The sequence below is a fragment of the Falco peregrinus genome, chromosome 1 (genome assembly GCF_023634155.1).
Source record: "Falco peregrinus isolate bFalPer1 chromosome 1, bFalPer1.pri, whole genome shotgun sequence".
NCBI lineage: Eukaryota > Metazoa > Chordata > Aves > Falconiformes > Falconidae > Falco > Falco peregrinus.
In genome coordinates this window covers 79,310,840-79,331,132 of record NC_073721.1, presented here as the reverse complement: position 1 = coordinate 79,331,132, position 20,293 = coordinate 79,310,840, and the positions used below count along the sequence as shown (strand labels likewise).

General features: G+C 43.1%; 1 protein-coding gene across 1 annotated transcript in view; it reads left to right on the top strand.

The window, feature by feature from the left end:
• The first annotated feature begins 5,782 nt into the window (after positions 1–5,782).
• The window catches only part of MAP3K9 (mitogen-activated protein kinase kinase kinase 9), a 62,602-nt gene continuing 48,091 nt past the window's right edge, over positions 5,783–20,293 (top strand). Inside the window, 3 exon segments of the mRNA XM_055804719.1 lie at positions 5,783–6,365; positions 6,367–6,382; positions 11,605–12,018. Of these exon segments, the coding sequence (XP_055660694.1) occupies positions 6,081–6,365; positions 6,367–6,382; positions 11,605–12,018 (715 nt within the window). The 5' untranslated portion in view covers positions 5,783–6,080.

The window sequence follows — 20,293 nt, the reverse complement described above, 5'->3', positions numbered from 1 at the left end:
GAAAAAACAATTCTACAGCAGTGACCTAGTTGATCTTATTTTAGATTGAGGTTTATTATTCTGAATAGTAAGTTAACTTACTAAATACAAATTAGAGAAAAAAACCATCAGCCTCAGTCTAAAAAAGGATTATTTTACTCCAAATGAAAAGGCTATTTATTTTATGTCTATAACTTTTAATGACAGATTTAGAAGAGTTATGATTTGGGTATAAAGCTATGACTTGGATATGAATGCTGGTATCTAATGGACGTTGTATGTCTCTGTATGTTGTAGTTTGCATCCGTCTCCTATAGTTTGAGTTCAGATGCAGGATTCTTCATTTTTGTGCTGTGTTTCTGAAGCTACTCAAAGAGCAACCTGAAAACTGGCCCAATGGCTTTGTTTGACAAACTTAAAACCTAAACAAAACCACAGGCTAGTTAATATCTTGCTTTCCATCTCATTTTTGTTATTTCCAGAAAAAAACTCATTGCCCTCATAAACAAGGGAGGCTTGGTCATTCCTTGTGCAGAAGGCCTCAAATGGGAGCCGAGGTGCCACAAGCAGCGCAGAACAGTCTGAGCTAGTGCTGCACCCTGTGCTGACTATGAGACTGAAGGTACTGCGCCGCTGCTTCATTTTTCATACAAAGCATAAAAAGGAAGATTGAGGCCACCATCACCTATGGAGATTTCAAAAGCCTAAAAGGTTTACTGTAGTGTCTTTGCGGATCTCCAGTGGGAGCATCTGCATTGCACTAATCTCATTTCCTCTATTCAAATTAAATTTTGGTTCCACACAATGTTGCCAATGCAGCAGTGTGGTTCTGGTGTTCCTCTATAGGAGCAGCAACTCAACCAATGACAAATTAAACAAGAGCTATAAATGTTGTTTGGATTGAGATAATACACAGTATGCAAATGGTAGTCATTATTAAACATTATTTCTGTTAGTGTGTATCTTTTAGTGTAGGCAGAAATCTCATTTGAAAATCTTCCTATGTTTTGGTTTTTTTTTTTCTTACAGGGATGTTGATAAATGTATGAATGCTTCGTGTTACGTGTGAAATTATACTGCGGCTTGTAATAATAGTCAAGTAATCACTGCTATATTTAATTATCAATACAAATTCAAACTAAATTTAAAAGCCAAGTCTGTCTTTAATCTACTGGAAGCTCCCAGATTTTGGCCACAGAATTTCCCACTCTCCAGTGTTTTTAGTCTTCTTTTATTTTCCAGGTCATCTGTTCTATGGAGAAAGAAGATATAGCCATCTGGGAGATTAGCATATATATTTTATGAAGTAGAGTGGAGTGCTCTCTTTTACTGACTCAGATGCTAAAGACCCAGATTCGCAGCCTGCCTTCTAGCTAGCACAGCACAGTTCATCAAGCTTCTGTTGCCAGTGGCTTACCTCTCTCACTTGCATGAAGAGCAAATCTACACTAAAGTGAAGCTGGCAAAGCAGTACTGTTCTAAAGTGGGGAAAAACCCCACAGTCTGGCTTTACAGCCATGCAGAGAGTCAATCTATAATGATAGAAGAGTCCATTTGACAGTAAAGCTTACATTGTTTGAGGAGAGATTATCAGCAACTGATCAAACAAATCTGTCTACTGGCATAAGATGCATCTCCATGGTGGTGTATATGGTTATATCTGTGGGTATAACCACGGAACACAGCTAAGATATATCCTCTGAAATACATAAAAGTCAAATGAGAGTATTAGTGCTGCATTAATTTAAGATGCAATATAAATTACCATGGGATGTAAAAGGAATGAGCTGCACTAAGCAGATATGCCAAGGAGCATCTCCTTAATCTTTTATACTTTAATACTGTGCTGGTAGAGATGCGCTTTCATCATGGCTCTAGTTGCAAGTACATTGGTTTTCCAGTACTGCAGCATAGTTGGACTGTGCTGCAACTTCTTCTTCTTTCTGGACATTCCTCTTCCTTGTTTTTGCAGCATTCTGGTTTTTTCCCTCCACAGAGACTAGGAGCCTGGAGCGCCAACATTTTGATATCCAGTGTGGATTTATAACTATGGACTGGCACAGTGGTAACATGTTATAGAGCTGCTAAGTCCAGTGAAGAGAGACGAAGGGCATCCACTGAAAGAGAGTACTCATGTAGTAGTCTGCACAAACATAGAAAAGACAGGGCAAAAGCTGACATGATCATCCTAAATTTGTATGGGTAATGGAATTCAATAAGCAGAGTACTTCCCATAGCTTCTTAAAGCAAGAGGTGGGGATAGACTGGCCTTTTAGTTTATCTTCTAGTAATTTGTTGGGGTTTTAAAACATAGATGCAAAAATGAGCCCAAATTAAAATCCTTGGGGAAGTTTGAACTATGTACAGGGTATTATTTTGCAGAGTAGACTCTCCTGTTTAAACATATCAAAACAATATCTTTATCCAAACTTTGAGAAGCACTGAGTGTGTATTCAGATACAGACTTTGAGAACTGGATCTGTTCTATCTAGAACCTAATTTCCATTATTCAGATCTGCTGAATAATAATGAGACCATATACACCCTTATCAGAAAACGTGCAAGAAAAAAACCCCAGTGTAGCATTTAGGTTGTATGTTCACTGGAAAGGCATGCACCATTTCAAAAGTCTTTCTGTATCTGCAAATACTAAAATGTCATCTCTCACAGACTGCATGCAGGCAGTCTTTAATGTTCTTTTCTTCTGCCTTTTGCCGGTTACTGAAATATGAACTTAACATTTACTGACACTTTTATTTACCTTGATCCTAAGAACAGCCTTCCCAGTCTGGCCAAATCTTTTCATTCAGAAACCAGTCTCTGACATGGCTGGTAAAAGATGCCAAGAGAAGTCTGTAATAATGGGAAAATCCTATTATGGCTCTTCAGAGCATTTCCCTGGGCAGTTTCCGAGCTCCAGGCACTGGCCGTTCTGGGCTTCCTGAGCTAGTCACACTGTTTCTGTAGAAACAAACACATCATCGGTGAAAGAAAAGGGGAAGGGGGGGGCAAAATAAAAAAAGCAAAAAAGCGCAAGATGTCTTTGAGAAGCAAAGCTGACTGTGTACTTCAATATCAAGGCGTTCCACAAGATGGCAGGGCTCTGTCTTGGCAGCTCGCTACAGCAGGGACCCCGAGCTTCTACAGAAGTAATTTTTCTCCTCTTATAGTTTTCAGCATCGGTAATGTAACTCTCGACTTTAAACCTATCAGTGCTCTATAGTGGTGATCAAAATAAGTGTCAAACAGCTGAAAGACAGAAGGCCTCTATTTTCTGACGTCTCACTCAAATTTGTATAATACAAATTTTAAAGCACAATATTCACATAAAGTATAATAATTTCCCAGCATGTGAATTAAAGAAATAATTTTTTTCCTAAATAAAATTGAACAGAGAACTTTTGCATGCAACTGAAACTGCTTAACTAGGGACATTAACATCAGTCCTGCAGATACCATCTCAGCCATCTATTATTTGAACTCCAAAAATCATGAATACAGCTATTTGTTACTCCTCAGCATCATGATCCAGACATGGTAACATTAACTACGGGCTGCTGCTGAAAGAGCCAGGTCTGTTGTCCCTTTCACCTGTCCCTCTTCCTTACATTGTGCTGGCTTTAATGACTGTGTGCACAGTCCTAACACAAGTCTGATCAACTTAAAAAGCTGACTGAAAACTAGCTGCTTTTATGTGGCGGCTCAGCTTTCAGTTAGATAAGTGAGCTGAAATGACTCTACAACCGGGCAGTCCAGTACTGCTGCAATCAGGAAAGCAGGTCAAGCATGTGACAAGGGGCAGGAAAGTCCCTTTCAGCAACAGGATAATATTGGATAAGCTTATGCTAAATGTGAAAACACACCCTTAAGTAACAAAAGAATAGTGGAGAGGATGCATCCTCAGCTGTGCCCTCACTGGCAAAAGGAGATGGAGATACAGGAGAAAAGTGGAAGTTCATTTCTTAGACAAGTGCAGTTGAAAACTAGTGCTGCAGCATGCCTAAATCTTGCATATGTCACATAGAAATGTTAGTTCCAACCTCATCTAGATATATATGCTCCAAAATGTTTATGTACAATAAGAGTATTAATATACCAGCTCTTTCTAGGCAAGGTATTTTTGGTTTCTGTCAGAAATAAAGGCTGTGAAGTTTGTGAGAAAAAGAAAGGAACTAGAAAAATTTCAGTTCCCTGCAGGGTCCTGTGAAATACTTGTTACTAAGTTACAGTTAGGTGGTGTTTTTCCAGAGAACAGACAAGCAAATTCAAATACTTTACAAACAACGATAAGGATTTTAAATGACCTCTTTAACTCAGAGCACACTCTTCTTAAGATCTTCATTATTCTTTTTAAAGCCTAAACCCTGGTGCTTCCTAAGTGCAGAAGCATAGTGCTAACACAAGGATAGATAAACAAAGCCCCACTGTGCAAAATGTAAGAACTATTAGCAGTTACTCTGTACATAAACCTAAACAAGTACCTCACTAGGGAATGGAGAATTTAAAAATAAATCATCTTGCAGAGAAGAATTGTGTAACTCCATTTGCAAAACACTACAGAAAAGCTAAGCCCAAGATTTTATGTAAGTGGGAAGACATTACATGTGGTCAGGGTACCTGGGATTCTCATTCAGCATCAGGAGGCTTTGTCACGATGAAGCATGAACAGAGGTTTTTCACTTCCAGTTTTATCACTGAAAATCGGATGAAGATTTTTAAGGAAAACCGGAGTGAAATGGAAAAATCTCTGTTTGATATCACTGAGTACAAGCAAACTGTTTACAAGATCTGTTATCTTCACAAGCTGTAAAAATGTTGGTAGCAGGGAGAATTTGTATGTTCAAGGTCAAGAAGCTACACACTGATTGCAAGAATGAGAAATAAACTGTTACTTAATTTTTAACGAAGGCATTCAGCAGGGATGTACCCACATGAACCTTGCACAAAAACCATTTAACACCTGAGCTTAGTGTAGACGGAATATGGAAGAGCACTGAGTTAACTGAAGACAAAGGCTTCCCTGCACCTGGCTGGGGTCCCGGCCTGAGCCCCTGTCCCAGGCGGCCGCGCCAGAGCTGCCCGGTCCCTCCGGGCGCCCAGGGGGCCGCTCCGGTGGCACAGGAAGGGCGGGCAGCTTGCCAGGACAGGCAGCTCCGCCTGCACACGGCCATCACCCGCGGCGCCAGCCGCCAGCACCCACAGGAGACACGGCCTGGCTCGGCACCCCGCGGGGGGCCCGGGCAGGGCCGCGGCACTCGGGAGCGGGGACAGGTCGTCGACATGCGGCGGAGCGGCCCCCGACGGCCAGCCGCTCCCGTGCCAAGGGCCAGCGATTTTGAGAAGCGAGCCCCGGCGTCTGCCCGGGGCCCGCGGGGCCGCTCCCCGGGCCCGGCCCGGCCTCAGGTACGCAGTCGCCGCCCGCCCCGCCGCTGGCCAGCAGCACCCCGTACGGCCCCGCTCGCCGCCCGCCGGCAGGCGAAGGTCGCCCCGCCCAACCCAGCCGCCCCACCCTCGACCTCTCCGGTGTCATGCCCCTTTCCCCAGCCAATGAGCAGCGGCGGGGAAGGCGGAGCCAGGAGGGCTTACTGACAAGCGCCGCGAGGCCCAATGGGAAGCGAAAGCTGACCAGGCGGGAGCCAATTGGAGGGCCACCGGTGAGTGCGAGGCTCCGAGGCCGGGGGCTGGGCGTGGCCAAGAGGGCGAAGGCCCTCAATCAGGTGAGGGTGGCGTATGACGGGCGGTAGAGGCGGCCAATGGGGGCGAGGAGGCGGAGCCTCCCCTCCCCTCCCCTCCCGCCGCCGAAGCTGCCAGAGAGTCAGGTGGCTCCGGGATGCGCGGCCGCGGCGGCAGGCGGAGGCGGGCGAGGAGGAGGAGGAGGTGGGGGATGCGGCGGCGGCTCGGCGGCACGCGCTGCCTGCCCTCGCCTCTTCCCGCGCTGGGCTGAGGCGGCCCTGCGCCAGGGCCCCCCCCCCCCCCCCCAGCGGCGGCACCTGCTGCCGGCGGGCGCCGGGCCGCATGAACAATAGGCGGCGGTACCGGCCCCGCCGCCCCCCGCAGCGCCCGGCAGCCGCGGGCGCCTCCCCCTATGGAGCAGCCTCGCCATGGAGCCCCTCACAGAGCTCAGCCAGGAGGGCGCGGGCGGCGGGGAGCCGCCGGGCGGCGGGCCGCTCTGGACCGCCGTCTTCGAGTACGAGGCGTGCGGCGAGGACGAGCTGAGCCTGCGGCCGGGGGACGTCGTGCAGGTGCTGTCCCGGGACTCGCACGTGTCCGGCGACGAGGGCTGGTGGACGGGCAAGATCGACCAGCGCGTCGGCATCTTCCCCAGCAACTACGTGAGCAGCGGCGTGCAGGGGGCCGGCCCGGAGCTACGGGCCCGCTACCCGCCGCCCCCCCGCCATACAGCGTAAGGCGGCCCGGGGCCCGGGGCGGGGGACACGGCGCGGCCCCCTCTCCGCCACCCGGCGGAAGGGAGCCGGGGGAGAGGCCCGGTCGCGGTGGGGCGGGGACTCGGACCGGCGGGAGCCAGGACTGCCGGGGCGGGGTGGGGGGAGCCCGGGCCCGGCCCTCCCGAGGTCCCTGAGGGAAGGCGGGATCGCCGCCGGAGCGGAGGGCGGCTCGGCCCTCCCGTTGGCCCCGAGGGGAGCCGGCACCGCCGCGGTGGGGAAAGGCCCGGCCCGGTGTGGAGCGGCGGCGGGAGGTGGCGGGGGCGAGCGGGCCCCGCGGCCGCCCTCGGCGCGGGAGCAGAGTGGGCTGCGGCGGCTCGGACCCCCGCGCCCTTGGGCCGGCCCAGGCTGGCGGCCGCGCTCGACCGGGCCAGGGCCGCCCCGGCCCTGTTCTCTGGTCCGTGCCCTGTCCCACCCGCAGCCACATTCCTGCTGCTCTGCTGCCCTTCTGCCTTCTGGCTGGCGCTCCTCTCCGGGGAGGCCAAACCTAGCTCGGCCTGGTGGCGTTTCACTGACACCGGGAGCCGTTTCCCATTGTTAAGCCCTGTGTTTCCAGGGGCTGATAAATTTTCACCAAACGGCTGAAGCTTGGTGGCTAGGCAGTGGTGGGGTCACCGGGGGGCTCTGGTGACTCTGCTGTTAGGAATATCCTTAGGGAGAGGTTGCTGGATAGGGATCAGTTGCTTTCTGCCGGGTTGATTCACTGCTAATACTTGTTCCATATCTTCCTTTCTGTGAATTAAAAGGTTATTATTTCTGACTTAAAAATTCCTAAGTTGGCTTGTGTTACCAGGTTCCTCCTTATCTCTTTGCCTTCTTACAAATCCTGTTCAGAGATGCCTGTGAATGAGTTTTATCCAAGTTTGGACAGCTGGGCCTACCTGAGGGTTGCTCAACTAAGTTGTGATGATGAAGGCATGAAGGGATTGGTTTGTTTCTGTGAACTTCAGTGCAGTTTTGAAGCCTTTGTTGGAGCCAGAGAATAGGGCCATTTCATCTCTACGCTTTTTTTTAACCACTATGTACAACTGTGGAAAGAGAAACAGTGTGGAATGACTGTTTCTAGATCCTGTTTATCTATCACTGTTGACAATTCAGGCAAGAATAAAGCTCTTTTTGGAGTGGCCGAGAAAAATCTTCAGATTAGTAGGCTTTTCTAGAAAGTAAAAGGAGTAAAAAAGTTCTTTGTCCTATCTAGGACGTATCTCCAAGGAATACAACTAATAGCTTTTTTCTTATCCTGTGTTCTTCTTGAAAGCATTTAGGTGAAAACTCAGTAATTCGTAGTAGTGCCCTTGGGATTGTGAAGGGACTAGGTTGGGCAGTGGTGGTGCTCTCTTTTGTGCTGGAACAGTATAGATAAATTGTTTGGTTTTTCCCCACATGTGGAAAATACTGTGAATGCTTATTAAATTTTGCCTTTAAGATGATTAGGAGAACCATTTCTGCAGAACTTCTTGAAGCCTCAGCTCGACTCCTGTTTTGACTGTTCAAGCACAAGCTTTATAACTACAGATTCCATTGCCTTATTGCCCTTTCTATGGTTTGACAGTTGTGGAGTTGCACCTTCCCCTTTACTCTTGTCCTGCCTTTCTAATGCCACAACAGGACTATGCTACTTCTGTCAAGTCACCAGCCATATGTTCACGACAGAGTAGAATTTATTGCCTTCCAACAAGTTTTTAATATGGTAAAGGAGTATGTTTCTTTTTTTAAAGAAACAGTGCAATTTGGACATGGGGTGCAGTGAGTTGCTGTTGAGTTGAATTTTCAACTTTAATGTTAGAAATCTGTTTGCAAGGAATGATACCCACTTTTAGAGCTGGTGATGTTAGTTTGATAGCTGTTTGGAATAACAGTCTCCTGTTGACTTACTGGACTGTGAAATATTAAAGTTTTGCAGGAGTAATGCAAGATGTGATTCCAGACGTGCACCTTGGCACAGAACCTATTTTCAGTGGCTTTCTTCATGTTTGATGAAGGTTTTGGAGTGGAAGTCCTAGAGATTCTGCTAGTAATAGTGTGTAATTGCATGCTGTCTTTCAACCATCCACGCAGTGTCCTTGAATCTTACCTTAGTGAGGGTACCACGAGTGATGAAAATAGCCAATTGAGGCTTGTCAGCAGTGGGCTGGCTTGAAGGACCCTCATCTGTGCTATGGGCTCTTACACACTATGGGTGGAATTAAATAGCTTAATCATATGGTATAATAAATGCTGATTAAACAGCACTTTGTAGTTGTCAACATGGCCACTGGTTCATGGTATACAGGCTCTGTAATTCCTGATTGGTCCCCAGAGGAATGATAGCACTACAGTTCTTAGATTCAAAGGCAAAAAATGCATGTTAAACATTCCCGTTGCCCTTGCAGTCCAGTATAGCAAGTTGACCAGATTAAACTGGAGTTGAGAAAAGAGGTTAGTGTGTTTAGAAAGATGAGGTAAATAGTTTGTGCGCTAGTGTAGCTGTGTAACTAAGTTGTTACGCAGTTACACAGTCTTTGTATAAAAGAAGAAACCAGTTCAGCACAGAATACCTTTAAAAAAATAAAAACCAAGCAAAACTTGTCTAAATATGAGTTAGTTTTTTTCCAATTAAGCTACTCATGAGGGTGAGCTGGCCAGTCTGCCTGAAAGAAACGTCCAGTTTTCACAGTTAAGCTAAGGTTGCACTCGCAAATAAAACTGTCTATGCAAAAAAAATTGCAGCATAACATGCAAATTTTCACCTGGAGGCATACCTCTCGCGGTACGATGTCCCAGGTTTGGTCTAGGTCCTTTGTGCCCCCTACATGGGGGTGCGTTTTCCGGAGTAAAGCGGGTGGCCGCACACAGCGCCTTGCTGCCCTGCCCTCGGCCTCCCTGCGCCCGCCTCACGCTGCCGGGCCGGGGCGGCGCCGCGGGCCCTCCGGCCGCCGCGGCGGAGCTGTCCCTTCAGCACCGCCGCGCCGCTCCCCGCCGCCGGCCCGGCCCGGGCGCCCGCTCCGCCGGCCTCGGGGCCCTCCGGACCCCGGCAGCGCCCGCGGGGAACGCTGGTGGTGTCGGGAGTTCGGGGGACGGGCTGTCCATCTGGCGTTGTGGCTTACCTGTGTGTTCGCTTTCAGTCTTCTGATTGACCTTGTCCTTAGGAGCAGGTTAAGTGTGCATTCTACCGGTGCTGAAATTCTACCGGCTGAAGGCAATAGGCCTCAGCATCTGATTTCTTTAGCTCTTTTATCAGTGAGAAATACCAGGGCAGCTCCTTCTATAGAGTCTTGTGTCTGGAGTTATTGTTGCAGTCTTGTTTTAAAATGTCAGTGTTTCTGGTCAGAATCTACTCCATCTTTTCTAGCAATCTGTAGCTCACAAGCATTTAAACACCAAGGCTGCTACTGTAGGAGTGAAACCTTCTCTGTTGTGTAAATCCTTGGAAGTTCAGTGTTACCCAAAAGATGTACTCACAGTAAAAGATTAATAAATTCTTTTTGTGTTCTGGACTGGAAAGGGCCTTTCCTCCTTTTGGAAGACTTTTATGGTCCGTTTTCTGTCTTGTTTCCCATTAGTCTTTTTCTTCATGTAACACTAGAAAAAAAGAGCACAGACATCCTTACTATACTAGCTAAGGATTCGGCTGTATTATATGGGAAGGTTGATGATATAATCCCTATATGTAGTCAGTCCTAGCTCATAGGCTTAGCTGACTTTTAAAAGTCTGCTTGCTTGTGTAAATCATGTTCAAGGAAGACAGAACTCAGTCAAAAAAACCCAGAAGTCTGCAGCTGCGGACAGCAGAGTTCGTATTAACTCCATAAAGTTTTGTGACAATTTTTGTAATTTCTTTTAAATATAGTGCAGAGTTGAATGTATACAGCTGATAACTACAAACCCCAGTAATATAATACAGTACTCTGAATTGGTACCTACATCAAGTAAGCCCATTACAGACTTAACTTCCTTTCTGCTAGACAAAGCAGGGGAACCATGTCAGATTTGGCATGTCAAATGCAGGAAAGTATTAGAAGTCTTGGGGACTTTCTGCTTAAATCCTTACATTATGGCATTTTTCCTTTAAAATGGTAAAAAATTTCTTTGACTGTGATTGGTAACCACCAAAATATCGGCAGAATAGCATCAATGGTATCTCGCCACTGGCCTACCAAAACCATAAATTCAGCCATGTCAGCATGTTTTCATTGGTCAGTATGTGGGTTTTCCAGTCTACATGAGTCAGTATTGGATGGGTTCTTTTGGCCATCTGTGAGCAGAAACTGTGTTTAGTGTACAGTGGTACAGGATACATTTTCTCACAGCTTTTGCTCCAGATGCAGTTTATATGCTGAATTAAGACATCTGTATCTGTAGATTTTTAGTATACAATGCGATGTAGCCACCAGTTGCTGTGGCAGCCTGTAAAGTATAGCTGTGAGTGTATAGGAATGGAAAGTGATGATTCTGTTATTTCATATAGTTTCTGTAATAAAAATGCAATATGCATTAATAAAAAAATGTTTTTCTTATTGCTAGCTCTGCATACTCAGTATGTGGTCTGATCCATCTGTTTGTCACGCTGTTATCAGTAGTGTCAGAATTGGTTAACAGAGCTCTTGTGGGGAACGAATCTGAAAAGCTTGTAAAGGTGTGGAAGAGTAAGCATGACTTGGGAGGGACTGAAAGATTGTTAGTGGCAGTTGAGTAAGAGCCATTCAAATAAGGGACCAATGCAGGAGCAGATGCATTTTGTGTTGAATTTTAGCTATGTCACATTATACACTGTGTGAAGTCCAGTGAAGATTAGCCTGTAGGTGTGTTTTTCTTTCTGGGAATCTTGTACTGTCATCAAGGGCAGGAAATGAGGGTTCACACTTAAGGTGGCATCAGCGTTACAAGGGCTTAAGTGTGGCAAGAGGTGACTTTATTAAGTGTGTAATGCACCACCGTTTGGTCAAATTTATCACACTTCACAGTGAGTACTTCATACAGGTTTTATGATACTGCAAGATATGTTTTACCACACTATTTGGCAATGAAGGATTGTCAGAAGGGACTACTGCTTTCATTTGAGGTGTTTCGGAGTGAGAATTGGTTCTTCCTCCAAGGGTAAGGGTGAGGTTGGGCGACATGGACCTTCAGCTGATGTACAGGCTGCATAGTTGCTAAATGTTTACTTTTTTTTCCTTTTTCCCCCCCCCTCCCCCCCCCGTAGTCCTGGAGATCGACTTCTCAGAGCTTGTTCTGGAGGAAATCATTGGCATAGGGGGCTTCGGAAAAGTGTATCGAGCTGTATGGATAGGAGATGAGGTTGCTGTCAAGGCAGCTCGCTATGACCCTGATGAGGACATCAGCCAGACCATTGAGAATGTCCGCCAAGAGGCCAAGCTCTTTGCGATGTTAAAGCATCCCAACATCATTGCCCTCAGGGGTGTGTGTTTGAAGGAGCCTAATCTTTGTTTGATCATGGAGTTTGCCCGTGGAGGATCGCTAAATAGAGTGTTGTCTGGTAAAAGGATACCTCCTGACATACTAGTGAACTGGGCAGTACAGATTGCGAGGGGAATGAACTACCTGCACGAGGAAGCAATTGTACCCATAATTCACCGTGACCTGAAATCCAGCAACAGTAAGTGCTACACAGTGAACAGCCAGGGTGCTGGGATGTGGTTTTGGAAAAAAATCATATAAAGAAAAGAGGTGGTAATGTTAACTTGGTGATCCTTTCTTGTGAACCACTGTATCCTCTAATTCAATCCCAGAAGGGTTATTTTTCTACAATATGGTGTTACAGACCATAGGAAACATGTAAATGCTTTTACTTTGTAGAATCAACTTGATTGGACGCAAAAGCAACTGTAAATGGAGCATGCTTCTTTAGCAGTTCATATATGTGTATATACACACAGTGTCTCAGTTTTATTGGCATTTCAGCAGACTCCTATATGTCAGGAAGTCTTGCTGAACTTAAAATGTGTATTCGCCTTCCACTTTTTGGAAGGATAAATGCAAGGATAAATGCTCCCAAGCCTTCATTTTACTTGCTAGATTTTGCCATATAGATGAGATGCAAGCCAGTCTTCCTTATGGGAGATTTAACCCATCCCTGCTGAATTGGATCTTTTCTCTTATCCCTCATAGAGCTGGTGTTGACAGAAGCATTAACTCAGGTAAATCAAGTGTCCCAGTGTTTGTCCTAGTACACCAAGGACTTCAGCTGATGTTTCTGGTGCTTTACATGGGATGCAGCTGATGCAGTAGAGCATGGGGAGTCAACTTTGGTAGTTATGATTCTGGAAATCATGGTGAATAGCTACTCTGTAATACTAATAGCATTATTGTCTGCCACTTGGGTATTGTTTTTCTAGTGTGTCTGTTTTCCCAAACTTAAAATTGCCTCGAAGTCAAAGGTATGTATAGAACATTATTTATGAGTGTGGGAGCAAACTGCTGCAGTGGTTTGAAGATTATAATCTCCTTTGCTGTTGCCTGCATGCAGCTGTTGAGCCTTTCTCTCTGCTTGTCTGTGTCTAGATGGCAAGAGTGAACACGCATCTGCATGTTGGCTGCAGTGGTTTAGATAGGTGTGTTAGTATGAATTCATTTTCATTTATGGCTTGAGTTAATAAGAAGCGCTGTGAACTGGGTGGCTGGGATGCAGGCACATGTTCTCTTTTGCTTTGAGGGCATTAACATCTAGCAAAGAGGTCTGACAGATGGGAATTTTAATATCTTAAATAGATTCACTAGAGCTAGCATTAACCATTACAATGCTGTAAATTTCCAGGCCTTGCAGAATCTTCCTGTGTTTTTTTTTTTACCTCAAATCTTTCAGCAGTGGTTTTACATAGTTTGTCATGAAGGGGAAGAAAAAAAGTATTATTAATTCTTGTTAGTGAGTTTGAAAGTAGGAACTATGGGAGCTTTCAAATTAGTATCTACCTTATTATTCTTGTACTATCAAACTTATTCTTCTTACAGTAAGGCAATCTGATATCCTGATGTACTGCCATACAGATGGCAGCATATATGGGCATATTGATAAGTGCTGTAAAATGAAGGATTGATTGGCTTGGTTAAAGGATGACTGGCTGCATCTGTGAATAAGAAATAGTTGTATTTAAGTGTTGGGCCTTTCCTCCTTACCTAAGAAAATATTTACTTGCCCATTTTGCTAACAGGCCATTAAGATTTTATTGCTTTATGCTATCTGAACATTTTTGAAGTTTAGAATGGAAGTTATTTCTAAGATAAAAAGCTGTTAGCTCCCAGTATTTCACTGCTTTATTCATACTAGAGACTGCTAGTTGTAAAAGTGAAATGTATCAACTAGAGAACCAGCCCAACTAGAGGGACACCAGTGCACAATGTCACCAACCAAACACAGGCATGGATGCTAGGAAACATCTGTGCTGTCAGCAGCAAGAGTAAATGTCTCCTGTCACAGTGAATCAGCAGTACATAATTGTGCTGCACTGTAAAGTGCCAGTGAGAAGTTAAGGGTTTTGCTACAGATATTACTAGAATTTTCCTCACTTGGGAGGAAGCAATAGTAAAGAAAGAGCAAGAATGAGTGGGAATGGCTATGGAAGGATTCAAAGATGTCCTGTGTTTGGAGGGGAGAGGTAGAGAATTTACATGGTAATCTTGACCAAAGGTACCATCAGATCTAGTAGAGAAGAGATGGGTATAGGAAAATTCTAGCCCAGCTAAGTCTACAGAAAGCAGTTACACATCTGGGAAACTAAATGTAAGAGCTGGTGCTGGAGGGAAGGACTTCAGATATTTTTAAGGAAAATTCTTTGTTTTGTAACCCTGTTTTGCAATAAGATGAATTAGTAACCTCGGGTATGGGCTTGACATATTACAACAGCTGTTTGCTTTGGTTTGGCAACATAGAGTTCTTCTTTCTGTGCTGTGTGGTGGAAGAGAATTTTTTTAAAAAAAATATTACTATTTTAAAGATATGAAAATGTATGTTCTCTTCTGGGTGTATCTATAAAGCAAGTATCATAGGTATTAGATCATGACAATGATGGAGCTTCTTTTTTAGAGGGGGAGGGACTGTTGGTCTCTTCTGTGGTGTTCCCCTGCCCTCCAAAAGTGTATGTTACCTATACATGCAGACAGACCCAACTCATGTTTATCTGCAGGATAAACAACTTTGGACTGCCAATGTTTGTCTCGAATGATTTGTCAATGCATTTCTGACATCCCTTTTCCATTTTATGTAATAAGCATCTTGGAAATTTCTCTGTGTTGTTTTCTATGGAAAGCTTTTAGCAGCTTTGGTAAAGATCAGTGGACTAAGGATGTTATTGCATCCTGATTTATATCTGGTTTGCATTTTCTATGTTATTCTGATGTAAATAAGTTTTTTCAATTACTGTGGATAATCAAGAACAGGTGATGTTAGCTTTGTGCCTGTAGAATTAACAAGCTTGTAGCATTTTCTTTATAGAAGTTACCACCCACCAACTGATAGGCCATAATGTGTCTCTGGAGAAGGAACAGCTTCTGCTTGCAAGAACTTGGAAAAGATTCTTGCAGGCACAATTCTTTCATGTACTAAACATCTACAAGTACTGAGAGCTGTCATGGGAGCATCAGCTGTATTGATCTACTGATTGGTACTGCCTACATTCAGTAATAGATAGTGATTCTCATACATCTCCTCTTGCCTTCGAGCACCAGCTGCGACCTGCACTATCCATCTGAAGCTGCAGGATGAGTTAGTTTGAGAGTTAGGGAACAAGATGGAGGAGTGGGAAAGAACTGAGTTGCCTTATTTAAAGTCAAATTTTCTACTAGAATGGTAGAAAATCAGAGAATGTGCTTTCAAATGCCTGCCTATATTTAGTCAGACACAGAATGCATAAGGACAGTATTTAATGATGAACCTTTTAAGAAGTTTATGTTATATTTTGGACTGTGTAATAAGTCAAGTGGGCACCTTAATGCAAATCTGAAAAATCACTCTATTATATATGTATAAGGATTTGAAGAAGCCCACCTTTTAAATCTAAACTATTGCAGCTTTATGGACTCAAGTAGTAGGTAACAAAAGAATGTTCAGAGTAGTTACCAATATTTCTGATGACATGGTAAAGAACATAAGGGTTTGGTCACTTTGGGAGGTAACAACTTCTTATATAGTGACTGAACTTCAGGGGATTATTTGAAGAATCCTGGAGGTATCTGTTTCTTGAGATTTTGCTTGTCAAAAAGCAATGTCCAAAACAATTGTTCTGTTTTCCTTCTTTTAACCAAAAAGGTGTTAATTTCTTCATTTTTTTCCCTACAATCTAAATATATTAGCACTAAATATAAAGTTATGATAATGAAAAGTGCCCTGTATGTTTTAAGTACCGTTTCTGTTTGAGGCAGACTTTTATTGTAAATCTTGGAGGTTTTGAGGACTGCCTGTTTTTCACTGCTTTGGGGATGCTATCAGGAAATGGGTACCTAAAGATCTTTACAGTACAAATTGCACACCTGTGATTTATTTTTAGGGACCCTGAAATTCTTAAACTGTCAAGTTCAGTGGACAGTGGGTCTGGTAGGTGAGTGTACCAGTGACATTACCAACTTGCGTGTCAGTCATGTAACTAAACAAGAGAAAGAAGGTAACCAAGGAAAGCTGTTTTGTTCTGCTGTGTGAGGAGATAAGTATTTCTTTTTTGTGCATTTGATTCAAGAGATTCAACATACTCTATATGAAAATTAATCTTATAAATCTGACTGAATCCTCTCTGGCTTCTTTTCCTTCTCTTCATCTGGTGATACTTTTAACCTTTCCTTCTTCAGCTACATGTTGTTGTTTCACTGAGCATATGTTACAGATTTGGTAGTAGGTTTATCCCAACGTGAAGGCTCCTAAATAATCTAAATGCTGAGCTCTAGAAAAAAAGCAACTAGGAATGCCCACTGAAGTCAACATCATTGTGTTTGGCCCAGCTCTTGGAGTTTCCCTTTCTCTTGTCTCAGCTGACTGGAGGAAGATGCCTGGCATATAATGCTTAGGATCAAAAAGGTCAGTCCTGTTGGTTTTAGTGAAGTATTGTAAATAATGAAACTGGTCCTGTTTGTTTCTGTTTGTCAGTGTTAGATATGCCAGCATTGCTATAGGAATGATGCCAATTAACTAATGCTGCAGAGAACTAGCAAAAGCATATTTGCTCTTTTTTTTTTTTTTTTTTTTTTTAAACTGGCTCAGCAAAATACATTTGTTATTTGCACTACATTGAAAGGTTTTGCTGAGGGGTGTTCATGCCAGTTAGCAAAGTGCTTTATAAAAGTTACCATGTTTGTGTTGCCCGAAGTGGCACAGAAGATTAGCAGCAAAGTGACATGGCCAGGGTCGAAGAAAGAGTTAAGGACAGAGCTTAAAATAAATGCCAACAATTCTGATTGAGTCAAGTCAGTAGTTCTACCGTTCTTGTTCTTTGAAGGTGTTCACTTCCCCTCCTTTTTGGACCACCAAAGTAAGCTTGTGGTGCCCTGATACTCAAAGCTTTAACTTTCTGAAGAATTCTAAACTCTGCTATAGCTTTGCTTATTTATTTGATGCAGTTCTTAAGCCTTTTCTGTTCGTAAAAAGTGGTAATAGAGCTGACTTTCAAACGGTCTCAGGACAGTTGTTTCTAGAACTTAGAATATTCCTGTTTTGGTGTGGTGTGTTTTTTTTTTTTTTTTTTTTTTTTTTTTTGTGGGGTGTGGAAAGTACAGGCAGAATTTAAAGCCAGGGATTCCTTGCAACTATTTGAAATCCAACCCAAGGACAACAGGACTTGAATGTTACATACCTGTCTTGATAACATGTGATTAGTTATCTCATTCCTTGTTGCAATATTCACATCCCAATCCATTCATAATTGCCACTATTCTGTGGGTCCTTTCAGAGAAGGAAAAGTACTTAATGTAAACCTCTTCCTCTGTCTGGCAGCATTGTAGAGGAGTGCTCTTCTAGGGTCTGCTTAAAGTATGTTGGAAGAGCAGTTTGTAAGGCTGCACTGTTGCTGCTTCTGGTACTTCAGTGTAATTTGCTGACTAACTCTCCAATGTTGTACCTTCTATCAGAATGGATTTCCTTTGTCAGTGCAATTAAATGAGTGCGAGTAATGCTTCATGTAAAGTGTAGTGAAACTATTTCAATGGCATCTGAATGCTTTACACTGGGCGAATAATTGTTCTGGCCTTAGTTGGGTGCTCCCTTGCTCTGTAATAAGAAAGTGATAAGAACATGAGATTTTTTTTCTTTTTTGAGGACAGCAGCTGGGAGATTAATTTTATGCAGATGTTCTCTGGTTCAGTTTAGGGAGCAAGAATATGTAAACCTCTGTTTTTCCTTTTTGTTCTTGTTCTAGATTTAAAAAGTGTGTACAATAGAAATCAAGCCTTTCAAACAGCCTGAATATACTCCTAAGGGTGATTAAAGATGACTTTTCAGGTTCTGCCCTTAGGCAATTATCTGATTTTATGGACACACTATACAATCTGGTTCTGTGCTTATTTCTGTGTCTCCCCAGAGTATCAGCCTTTGTGCTGATATCCTGGTTACTCGTATTGTGGTTTAAAAAAATTCCAAGTAGCTATAATATTTTTGCATGGAAATAGGAAATTCATGCCAGTAAACTACAACATTTTGTTGAACAGAATGAAAAAAACGCTTTATTTTCATGTGTTATTAGTTCAGAAGATGTAAATTATACCTGAAAGTGATGCTAATTTTTAAGCTGTTGAGACATCGGGAATTCATAAAAGTAAGGTAACAGTTTACTTTGTGAGTTTTTGGTTGGTTTTTTTTCCTTAGCTTATCTAAATTTGAGCAACTGCATTCTTCTGCAAGAAGTTTGACAGATACTTTCATGTTGCAGTCTTACTTTCAGTATGTTTTAGTAGATTTCTGAGAGTTCCAAAATGAAAATATACATCTCCTGTAAATGGCTTGTTTTAGTTGAGTATTAATTGATGTCTTCACTGTTAATTGCAAGTAAAAAATGGAAAGGCTTTATGCAATCAGTCTAATGTCCACAAGAACACTTTGATATTCTCCTGACCACACCGAATAGCAAAAAGGCAATTTCACAGATGGAATCCCTTATCTTTGTAGACAAGAATGGAAAGAGTTGTTCTAATTTTGGAGAAGTGAAATTGTGTCTGTTACATTTAAAAACTCAGCTAATATCCTTTCCATGTCATTGTGCCACTGCATATATTTTTCTGCAGGGTTCTTTCTGTTCCTAAGAAAAAAATAACCAAGAGTTATGACACTTAGCACTTTCTCCAAATTGTGCATATGGGACCATAGAATAGATACAAGCAGACCTGAGCACCATCATGCAGGAGGTGTATCTAGGCATCTGTGTGCTGCTCCCATGAATTCACTGTCTGACCATCTGTGACAGAGCTGGGATAAATCTGTGTTTTTCTGAAATTTTGAAGTAGCAAGTCAAGAGTGAGAACAGCCTTGTGGCACTTCTGGGAAGCTAGAATAACTTCTTCAGCTCTGCTTTTTTATTTTTTTTTATTTTTGTGTGTGTGTGTGTGTTGCTCCCACATCGATAAACTGAGTTTGAATTCTGAGAGATTTCTGTCAGCAGCTTCACTTTTGCTTTTCTTATCAAACGATTCCTTTCGGAATTTCAACATCTCTGAAGCAAACAAACTCGCTCTTGAAGCATCAGAAGTTAAGCACAATCTTGTTCTTTGAAGTGATGATTCATCACGCAAGATGATTCCTTAATTTTAAGTAATATTGCATCTTGAAGGTGGCACATGTTCCCTTATGACAAGGAAAGCCTTAAGCTCTTGGAAAGAATACAGGATATAGCTCGTGATTAAGTAGATGCTTTTTAGTACATATTTACTGTCTGATTCTAGGATAGTTTTGGTTAGATCAGTGTGACACTGATTTTCAAAAGGTTGCCAAAGTTGACTGGCATATCTGTTAATTGTTTCTTAATTGTCCAGCTGCTAATGGAAAGGTAAATTCAGTCTTCCTCAGACCTGAACATTTTGCAGATGAAAACGAAATAGTAACAGAACCTTATGCAATAAAAGGAGAAACTATAGCCGTGTATCAGGATTTATAATTATGTTGTTTAGTTTCATCACTGTTTCTTAAGATCTGGGACAGGACAACTCACATAATAGCAAATCTTTGGGTCCCAACCTGTAGAAGAGTTGCTCTGGTGGTAACGGCAGCATGGTGCAGCATCCTGTAGGGTTCTTTTCAGAAGGAAGTAGCAAGAGGACAGGCAGCCCTCCTGTGAGCTGTTTGTGTTACTACCACACACAGCCCTTGCACTCCGCTTTCTAAAAGCATTGCTGTATTACTCAAGGATTTTTTTTTTTGTAACACCATTTTTTTATTAAAAGCAGAAGTATCCTCCCAAAACACCAAACTTTATCTAATAGATTCCAAATTATCTCTGAAATCCTGTATTGTACTTTGAATGCTGTACTACTTAAGTCCTGGATGATTTTTAGAGCTTATAAGCCAAGCTCCTACTTAGCTCTACATCTTCCTCTGATGCTTCATCAAACAGGCTTCTGGAATTTGCTTTGGCTGTTGAGAAATGTTAAGATTTGCTGTTTGTATTACAACTGGAAACCCTCACTTAAAATGTGAGTGTGGCTTCAACCTTGCTGATTATAGACTTACTGTGTAGATGGGTAGCAAATGATAGTGTGCTAATAGCTCCATTTACTAGTAACAGATAAGTATTTCTGCCACTAAGATTTTGCTTATTGCAACAATTGCTATGTTTAATTGGGGATTCCTAGGGGAGTTCTTGGGGTATTAAAAAGAAGTTCAGTGCTAGTGTGGATAATTGCTATATAGATGTGTAAGGGCAGTGGGGTGTATGTGAACCAGGCCACATGGTCCACCTGTCACAAAA